The 10,186-nt window shown below is 29.6% G+C and overlaps 2 protein-coding genes across 2 annotated transcripts; both read right to left on the minus strand.

Moving 5' to 3' along the window:
• Window positions 1-1,333: 1,333 nt before the first annotated feature.
• Window positions 1,334-4,519, minus strand: LOC145138345 (AT-hook motif nuclear-localized protein 6-like). Its single transcript, XM_079072441.1, has 5 exons — window positions 3,762-4,519; window positions 2,994-3,061; window positions 2,782-2,913; window positions 2,505-2,666; window positions 1,334-1,872 (listed from the first exon to the last, which is right to left on the minus strand). The coding sequence occupies exons 1-5, from the start codon at window positions 4,108-4,110 to the stop codon at window positions 1,648-1,650; spliced, it is 936 nt and encodes a 311-aa protein (XP_078928567.1). The 5' UTR covers window positions 4,111-4,519; the 3' UTR covers window positions 1,334-1,647.
• Window positions 4,520-5,697: 1,178 nt separating this feature from the next.
• Window positions 5,698-9,646, minus strand: LOC145141192 (65-kDa microtubule-associated protein 3-like). The gene is made up of 12 exons (XM_079074511.1): window positions 9,506-9,646; window positions 8,969-9,048; window positions 8,664-8,870; window positions 8,297-8,536; window positions 8,002-8,214; window positions 7,762-7,917; window positions 7,532-7,691; window positions 7,281-7,432; window positions 6,958-7,045; window positions 6,804-6,877; window positions 6,644-6,718; window positions 5,698-6,505 (listed from the first exon to the last, which is right to left on the minus strand). The coding sequence occupies exons 2-12, from the start codon at window positions 9,038-9,040 to the stop codon at window positions 5,912-5,914; spliced, it is 2,031 nt and encodes a 676-aa protein (XP_078930637.1). The 5' UTR covers window positions 9,041-9,048; window positions 9,506-9,646; the 3' UTR covers window positions 5,698-5,911.
• Window positions 9,647-10,186: the final 540 nt, after the last annotated feature.

Raw genomic sequence — 10,186 nt, forward strand, 5'->3', positions numbered from 1 at the left:
TTGGTGTGGTTTTTAACCACAGTTTGGAGCTCAAACGACTTTAAGAGTTCAAACATATTACTTGTAATAATAAAAAAAACCATAAGGTATAAAACAATTAACTTAAATCACAAACAACTAATATCTTAAAAACATCATATCAATAGTAATTAACAATAAATATCTTAAAATTGTCTAATTTCACCATTTTTCAAAGTTAAACATCACAAAAAACCAACACTTTTGTCTTCTAGTATTTTATCAATCTTTCATCCATGAAATTTGTCTTATTTTTAATATTTAATATATTAATAATTAATAAAAAATAATTGTATATAATATATGCGGTGCGGTGCGGTTTTTTTGAGGTTTTTTGAAAACTAATAACCGCACAGCACCGCAAATTTGCGGTTTTTGAAAAACAAAAAACCTCACCATCGGTTTTTATTGCGGTTGCGGTTTATGCGGTTAATTTTAGTTGCGGTGCGGTTTTTGCTCACCCCTAGATGCAGTGGGGGTATACCGACTAGGGTGAGAGGATTATGGTAGGTTAGATGCATGTGGGTTAGAACAAACTAATATATAAGATAACATATTAGAAGTGTTGATGTCATGTTTTACAATTGTTGATTTGAATTTTTATATTGATTTATGCTTTTTATGTTTGTGACAACATGTTTAACAATTATTGATATGATGTTTTTAAAAGTGGTTCAAGTTCTGCAACTCAGAGATTTGATAAATGTTAGTATGATCAACATACTAGAAGTACTAACGTCATGTTTTACAACTATTGATTTAAATGTTTATATTCATTTATGTTTTTTTATGTTTGTTCTTTTATTATCTCTTATGTTCATTTATCATCTTAACATACACAAATGAACAAATAAGAACAATATAATTTGTGAAAAGAATGAACATAAACAAGAAAATTTCGTTTGTTTATTTGGTTAATGGAAATCAACAAACATAAACAAGCCATTATTCATGTTCGTTCAATTGATTTACAGTCCTATGTGTCAAGGACCAAAACAGCAAAAGATATGACCACTAATACAAGTCTGAAACTTTTTTAGATTGAAACACAAAAATTTGACAACTATAGGGATCATTCTTGCAATTTGATATTTCATATAATACTTGAATAAACCCTTTTTACCCATTAATTAATTAAACATCTTACACACTTCTCAATGCTTAAGGAGAGAAATCCAAGTTTTGGTTGTATTCAATTTCGTATGTTAACAACCAACCCTTTCACCTTATGAAAACAAGATTCAATAAGATAAAATATGCAATAATAATAAAACACCATATACTTCAAACCCTAAACCTAAAATTTCAGATTGAATTGAATAAAACAAACGCCAATTCTATAACATTTCAAGAAACTCAAATCCATAGGATACATAACACTTAAAAAACAACAATAAAAAAAAACCCACCAATTTTCATCCTCCATTATCATACACTGGAGTTGACATAAAAATCCTACCCTTTTAACACCTATGGTTAAAACTTAAAAGACAACCAACATTAACATAAACTTAAACCCCAATTTTAGAAATAAATAATAGTGTCTAACAATTTTTCCTAAGTAAAACAACCTCGGAGTCCGCTAACAAAGAACACGATACATCAAATCTTGCATACTTGAGAGATTAATTAGCAAGAAACCTCAAACTGTGATGTGTTGGATTCAGAAACATGCAAAGATCCATTTCTTTCAGTGTCTAAACTTCTTGGATTTGTGAGTGTAAAACTTATGTTAGGTTCATGATCTCCATATGTTTCTTTGAAGAAAGGTGTAGTAGCAAAAGGTTCAAATCTTGATTTTTTGGATTTTTGTTGTTCTTGTTGGAGATCGGTAAGAAAGCTTCCAAGTATGACCTAAAAATATATATAGAAATAGAAAATAATTACATATCATTCCAATTCCATCAAGATTGATGTTAATCTTTGGAATTTTGGAAAAAGATTGATGACCATGATGGGAATTATAAAAAATATTGGTAAAGATGGAAGTGGGTATTGAAATTGAAACAAAAGTATGTGTCTTTTATTGAATTTGGAACAAAATCATAAGTTTGACTTTGACTTTTGAAGGTCAAAATGTATCTTTGGTTCTTTGAAAATGAAATATGTTTTATTAGTTGACAATTAAAAAAGTATTTCCTACTTTTTACTAAAAGGATTTGGTAGTTGTCTAGTCAGAGAAGGTATGGAATCGTTCATTCCGATGGTTGTTTGGCCCAATGGAATGGAATAGTGCACTAATGAATCCTTCAGTTTTGTTAATTTGTAATCTAACTCATTTTTATTTATATAAATTTTAACACCACAAATATTTTTTTATAAATTCATGATTTTAATCAAATTATGATTTCAATTTCTATTCATTCGGTCATTCCATTCCATTCATTCATCATTCCATTCCATTCCATCCAACCAAAACAGACCTTTAAGATTATTTCCATTTTAGTGGTATAAAAAATAAAAAAAATATATATAAAATTTCTAACCTGAACAGAGCCAGCAGCAACCAGCATGCCCGCCAGTCCGCCACCCAAAACCCGCCCATCCGGGCCCGCCAAAGAAACACTCATCCCACCGGACCACCCTTTTGCTCCACCATTTTCATTCGGTGTAAAAGCTCCAGATAAACAAAGAATGTCAAATCGACCCTAAAAAAAGTCAAAAAGTCAAAAAAAATTTGATTAATATCAAAATTCCAATACCAATAACATCATATAGAAAGAAAAAGGCGAAAACAAAAGGGGTATATTTGTAATTTTGTACCTCGTATGTTAAAGTGCCTCCAGAAGCATTTGGTTGACCAAGTGTGACATTTGAAACTGCACCATTTGCAGCAAGAACACATATGGCCTTTGTCCCTTGTTGAGCAAATGATATGATCTTCATATTAACATCCTAACAACATTTTATAAAAAAAAAACATAAATATTTATTTTTTTGTTATTAATCTTTATGTTTTATTATTATATTTATACCTCTCCAGAATTAACTGTAAGCACATGGGGAGTAAAATCGGCGCCAATTGAGGATGCCAATTGTGCTCCTACAACATCAAGATCATTTTATTACAAAATGGGATCAAGAAATTCAATTAAAGACTCAAAAAGTCCACATAATATGCATCAATTGGGTTCTCAAATATTCCTACAATCTAATTGATGCACAAAATGCAATCTTTCTTACTGAAAACTCCAATAAAATACCATATATTGGAAAAGCAAGCAGCTTTCTTGGAACTTTTTATCCAAATCCTCTAATTCTTTCAGACTTTCACAATCTTGTAAGAAATAAGGTTGATTTGTATTGAAATGAAAAGAGAAGATAAGGGTTCAGATGTTCAATAATTCAACTGCTAAAAGTGAAGACGTTTTTTTTTCTGCAGAAAGATTCTCTTGACCAAGAGTGAGTAGCTATAAGTAGTAAACAATTTGACTTTGAGAAAATCTGTCATAACTCAATGATTTTAAGCATAAGAAATGGAGGATGGTGATGTGTGGCTGACTGTTTACTGTTTACTGTGTGTGTGTGTGTTCAAATCTGACAGCAGACTTCCAGCATAAGGGACCCAGTCGTCGTACATTAAATTCATCAAAGATCTAAAGATCTAGCTTTTATTCAACATAAAACATACGCAAAAACACAAATTATAGTACTAGAATCTATATATATAGTATAAACAAAATCAAATCGAGATCAAATAAAATAATGAATCTCGATTCTCAAGCGAACATTAGATCGAATACCTGGTGGGCGAAACTCAAGTTTCTGCTTTCTCTTGATGGAAGTTATCGGCTTTTCCTGTTTCTGCTTCCAGCCGGGGAAATCACCGGAGAGGGGAATCGATGAAGAAATCGGCATCGGAGACAAAGTTACTTTAGGTTTTCCGTCCGGTCCGTACTTCCTCGGCCTTCCCCTCTTTTTCTTAAAACCATCTGAGCCAGGCGTCGAACTCACAGCAATCACAGCACCCACCAGCGATTCCGCCGCTGGCGGTGGTGGTGGTGGTGGTGCCACCGTTGATCCACTGAAAGTTCCTTCCCCGCCAAATACTACAACCGAACCGGAATTATGATTCTCCTCTGTACCTTCCATTTTCACAAACTCACTGATACTTTACTAAAGTTTTTCTTTTGGGTGATTACTTAAAAACCTAACTATATAATGAAAAAAGAAAGCTTTTGTAAGAAGAACACAGAGTTGAATCAAGATAAACAACAGCGATCATACAACATTCAAGAAGAAGAAATTACTACAAACTCACGAAATCCCTAAAATCGTTAATTTCTAAATACTATTATAACTAAAATTTCAACAGTTAAGAAAATTAACTCAAAGAAGAATCAACAGTTGCTTGATCATATGTTTTGCTGTAGCAGAATAAGCGAATTTCAACAGTAAAAAAGAAAATGAAAATGAAAATACAAAATCAACTTTTGTTTTTGTTTGCTTGCTGGAAATTTTTTGAAGGTAATGAAATTAGGGTTTTGCAGGAAAAGAAGAAAGAGAGAAAAATTAAAGTAGGAAAATAGAAATATAAATAAATAAATAAATAGGGGAAATATAATTAAAATATTGGTAAATTGATGGATAATTTTTATATCTAAATTATATATTCATAATATTAATTTTGGTTAAGGAAATGGTTTGAAGTCCGTCTTGGAAATTCAATTAGTCTGTATAAAATATAAAAGCAAATGTATTTAAAATAATAACTATATTCGCAAAATCTTTGTTTTTAAATAAAAATTTAATATATATTTATTATTTGAAATAAAGAATATAAAGTTAATATTAGAATATTGGATCTTTTTCTGTCTCCTACTACCTTTGACTGCTTCTCTTCACATTGACCACACACCTAAATTAGTAAATCTACATTGAATAAAGTTAATAATGACAACCTAACTATGTGTAATTATTTCTTCAACACATAAAAAAAAAAACTATGTGTGGTATCTTAAAAAATAAGTTTGAATCTATCTTTTTTATATTTATATGTCAGTTTAAAATTGAAACTTTCATACAAATTTAATCTATATGACATCTTAAAAAATACAGATTCGATTTCTTGAGTTAACTGTTGTCTTAAAAATTAAAACTTTCATACAAATTTAATCTATATGGTATCTTAAAAGATATAAATTTGATTTCTCGAGTTATCTGTTTTCTTAATACAAATTTAATCCATATGGTATCTTAAAAAATACAAATTTGATTTTTCGAGTTAACTGTTGTCTTAAAAATTAAAACTTTCATACAAATTTAATCCATATGGTATCTTAAAAAATACAGATTTGATTTATCGAGTTAACTGTTATCTTAAAAATGACCAAATAAAAAAAAAAAATTCAATTTTTGGATGAACCAATTTACTCAAAAAAAAAAAAAAAAAAAAAACAACTTAAATATCTTTATAATATATTCATAAATGAAACAAACAATTTTTATAATAACAAAACCTAAAAGAGCAACATATAAATTCCTATTCAACAAATGAACTCAATGAAACATTGAAAAATCTACTCTCCTTGCAACTTGTGAGTACCCTTGTAGGTTTTTCTTTTTTATGTCTTTTCTTAGTTTTTTGACTGTTGCTTCTTACAGGTGGCTGATCTTCATATTACAAGCCGATTGCAACTTGACTTTCAAAGCATGACAAACACTAAACAAAAACAAAGATTAAAAACCAAAAAAAACAATTTGAATATTATTTTGATAGAAAAAAAAATTACAAATTATTTATAAACGAAACAAACAATATTTATAATAACATACCCAAAAGAGCAACAACATACGAATTCAATTCATATTACAAGCCAATTGCAATTTGACTTTCAAAGCAAAAAAAACAAGATCAAAAAACCTAAAAAAAAAATAAAAAAAATCCATCATATCATGTCTTCAAATGTGTTTTAGGAACCACAAAACCAGCTCTTCTTTCTTCAAACGAATACTCAATAACCTCTTCAGGAACAATCTCCTTAATCAAAACAGGGCCAGGTGTAACAGCTGTTTGCATCGCAATAGAACCCGTAGTATATGGCGTGGAGGGTAAAATCGGAATTAAATTTGTTTTTGGAGTTCTATTCGTATTTTCATCCTCTAAACCAAATATCGTAGTTTTAGTAGGGGTAGTAAATGTCGACATATTGTTATTATTTTGAAATGTTTTTTGTAGCATCTCGTGTTTTTTCTCAACTTCTGTTGTGACATTTGGGGTAGTTTTGGAAAAAATGGGAGAAAAAGGCTTGCGGAATCCATCGATTTTTTTGGTAGGACGAGAAGTAGTAGGGGTAGTTTTGGAATTAATATCCTGTTTAGGAGTTGCATGACCTAATGATAATCTTCTGTTGCTTGTTGTATTTGAATTGCCAAATGACAATCTTGCCCCTTTTTTAGTAGCACTTTGTTGCTTCATTGGACTTGGTTTTGATCCAAAAAGTGCTTCTTGTTCTGCTATCAATTGTCCTTGAAGTTTCTTCTGATCCTGAAATAACCAAAACGACATCATATTTGCACTTTAATTACATATTTTACCTTTAATTTAATAAATTATTATATATATATATATATATATATATATATATATATATATATATATATATATATATATATTTATTTATACCCTTTGTCTTTTTCTTTCTTCCTCTTTTTCTTGTCTTAAGATCTTATAATCCTCCAACATGGAAAGAAGCCGAACCTGAATATAACAAATTAGATTTCAAGAATAATTAAAAAAAAAACAATATAAAAATCAAAATATAATTATGAAATTACAATCTTACCCCATCATAAGTAAATTCAACACCTCTCTCATTCTCCCAAGCTACTGTCTTCATAGCTAAAGCTTCCACAATTCCTGTTTTTGAGAAGATGCATGAATAATTTACAAATAAAAAAATTTGGGATTTTTCTTTTTATAATTAAAAAAAAAAATACCTGGAAGTTTATTAACCAAAGCACGTGCTTTTTCTGCACGTTTAAGTGTAAGATGAGCACCTCTTCCAGCATTATATCTATTATCATCCTACATTAAAAAAAAATGGTATTTTATATGGAAGCAAATAAGAAGCAATTAATTAAATTAATAGTAGTAAATAACAAAAAAAGGCCCATGTGTGTTTTGACTATATTACCCTTTAACCAAAAACATTACAATAACCTTAAAATAAGGACCAATATAACATGAGAAAAATCTTCGGGACCAAAATTGATTGAAAATTTTCATTATTCAAACACAAGTTGTAAAAAGACGAAAATACCCTGTTATACTCTTCAAGCCAACATTCCTCTGCACAAGCAGTCATCCATTTCTCAACTTTTTCAAGAATTTCTTTTCGACTAAAAGCTTCTTCTTTCACTTTCCCAATTAAAATCTCAATTTGTTCAAGAACACTACTAGCATCCACAACTCCTTTATTCAATAAAAAAAACACACATCAGTCAATAATAACATATCAAATTTAAATAATTTTCAAAAAATCCACATCTTTTAACATACATATATACATACCAGATTCAATGGCTTCAATGGCAATTTCTAATGAAGTATCAGATTCTGTAATCAAATGTGTCTTTCTACAAATATCTTCTAATTCTGTTCTTTTCTTCATAACAAGTTCTTTCATTTTACTAGACTTCAACTCCTCTAGCCTTGACACCTCAGCATCAACCTTTAATGTATATAACATATTATAGTTTTTACAACTTAATTCTGAAAATGAAACAAAAAAAAAAACTTACATAATTAATGAAATCCACTGAAAGCAAATTGGGCTCTGTTATCTCCTCTTCAGAAGCAGCTATGTTACATGTAACACTTTGAAACATTTGTTGTTCTTCAATAGGAGTATCCATTAATGTCCATAGCTCTATTAAAGATGTTGCAAGATCTTGAATCTAAAAACATTAATCGATAATTTTTCATATTATTATAAAGTCGGAATATAAATAAATACAATTTGAAATTGTCCCATTACTTACTTTTTGCTTTCTTTCTATTTTAATCTCTCGAAGTCTTTCTATGGAAGTTGCTAGCTTTGAAATTGTGTCATTACTTATGCTTTTTGACATATTTGCCCCTTCAGATAAAGTAGGATGGATTTCTTGAATTGTTTGATTAAAATCCATTCCTAACACCAAACAGAGTGAATTCAAGGAACTCATGTGGTCTAGAACTTGCTTCAAACGATCACTCTGGATATTAACATTAATAAAATATTAATAATTCATTATATGACAAATTATTAAAATCTTATAGATGATAAAATAAGATTACCTTCTCCTTTTGAAGTGTTTGCAGCTTAGTTTGAAGTTCTTGAAGGTTTCTTAAAGAGAGATCAGTTTCATCCAAGATTGTGTTTGAAGAAGTTGAGTAAATCTCCATTTGTATTTTTTGTATTTGTTCCAAGATTTCAAGAAATTGATTTCTTCTTTCGGATTTTCTCTTTTTCATTTCTTCAAGTTCTGGAAGAAGGGCTCTTAGTTCTTCCTTTAGGCTTCGAGGAGTTTGATCAGACTGAAAATGTAACATGTGAATGTTTAGAAATTGAGCGAATTGCAGAAAAATTATAAATGAGAATTGAATTTTTCAAGAAAATGGGATAAGATTTTGATTTAGATATCTAAATCTAATAAATAATTACCTGCCTAATATGAACAGGTCTCTCTCCCATGGAAGAACAAATGGATGCTAATTCTGCTTCAGAATCAGCGATTGCTTGTCTTAATTGAGCTCGACGTTTATTTGCTGAATCAACTTTTCGTCTGTATACTTCAAGACATTCACGTTCGAGTTCTAGCAACATTTTATCTCTTTCTGTGTCGTTTTCGCCAACTTCATCCCAAATAATCTTTTCTCGGAAAGATTTGTATGATTAGTAGAAAGTATTGAGTTGAGAAGAATTGGAATTACTTTTTAGAGTTTGAAATTGCAATGGTGAATGGGTACCTGAAGTTCATATAGAAGGGATCCACATGTTGTTTCCACTTGCAAAAGTGGATCTTTTGTTGGAGTAGGCATTCTGATAACTATTTCAAATCATAAAAATTAGAGGCTTGAAACAAACTTATGAAGAATTCAGCAAGAAATATGTATCATATACACACGAGCTTTGACATTTGAGGTGAAATTGGTATGTTTCGAGTTCAAAACTGATACGAATTTTCTCATATTCTTTTTAGATTCACATCAATGGAAGTTGAAATTGAATTGATTTGATAAACCCTAAAAAGTGGAATTGTGTCTGTAATTTGAAATTGGATGGAATGTATAAATTTATGGTATGGCATCATGTCAGCGATGGAGAAAGATCAGAGATCTAGCTCTATGCACACAATAAGAAACATCCAAATCAAAAAATGCATATAAATGTATATAAAATGGCATGTAAGTGTTTATATTTCCTATTCTATTTGAAGCATCATATAATGAAAAACATTACAAACGAAGAAGGGGAGACGGATTCAGATCTAAACAAATTCAAACCTTAACAAATGTGGTCTTTGCAACTGAGTCGACTGATGAAATCTATCGAAGAAGGAGGGAGAAATCGAAGAACACAATCTGATTGCTTATGAGAAAATTACAGAAATCGAAATCCCAAATTTGAGAAGGAAGCTAGAGAGAGAGAGTAGCCGTTTTCTGAGAATTCGACCGTTGACAAACATATATAAGAAACCTACGATGTTGGTGAGAATTGATTAGACGATTTGAATTTCAAAATAAGGGCCGAGGCGAATTGTTTGCTTAAGGAAGCCCAATTTAATAACATGGGCCAATGCTTTTCTTTTTTCATGTTTTTAAAAGAAGAAACTAACTTGAGGGCGTTTTCGTATCTTTATTTATTAAAACAAAAACTAATTAAATCCTCCCTAATAAATGAAAATAATTTTATTACATGTCACTCTCTCATTAATTTGGACACATATTATTTTTTGGTATTTTTGATTAAATGTTTTTTCCATTTGTCATTTTCTTATATTTTTATCTTTTCTTAATTAACATATTATATTTAAACCTCAATTAATAATTGTCATAATTGAAAATAACCAATAAATTACAATATTAGTACTCATATAGTATTTAATATGTTTCTTTTTAATTCAAATATTAAATTTTAAATTTAAAATCTAAAATTTCAAAGTTAAATAAATTTTTGTTTAAACT

The sequence above is a fragment of the Lactuca virosa genome, chromosome 9 (genome assembly GCF_052849685.1).
Source record: "Lactuca virosa cultivar CGN04683 chromosome 9, Lactuca_virosa_CGN04683_v6, whole genome shotgun sequence".
Classification (NCBI taxonomy): Eukaryota; Viridiplantae; Streptophyta; class Magnoliopsida; order Asterales; family Asteraceae; genus Lactuca; species Lactuca virosa.

Coding starts and splice junctions, on each gene's coding strand:
- LOC145138345 (XM_079072441.1), bottom strand. CDS start 4,110: ATGGAAGGTACAGAGGAGAATCATAATTCCGGTTCGGTTGTAGTATTT. Junction 2,914..2,993: donor TTACAGTTAATTCTGGAGAG/GTATAAATATAA, acceptor AAATGTTGTTAG/GATGTTAATATGAAGATCAT. Junction 2,667..2,781: donor GAGGCACTTTAACATACGAG/GTACAAAATTAC, acceptor GACTTTTTTTAG/GGTCGATTTGACATTCTTTG.
- LOC145141192 (XM_079074511.1), bottom strand. CDS start 9,040: ATGCCTACTCCAACAAAAGATCCACTTTTGCAAGTGGAAACAACATGT. Junction 8,215..8,296: donor AAACACTTCAAAAGGAGAAG/GTAATCTTATTT, acceptor GTTAATATCCAG/AGTGATCGTTTGAAGCAAGT. Junction 7,918..8,001: donor AAATAGAAAGAAAGCAAAAA/GTAAGTAATGGG, acceptor TAATGTTTTTAG/ATTCAAGATCTTGCAACATC.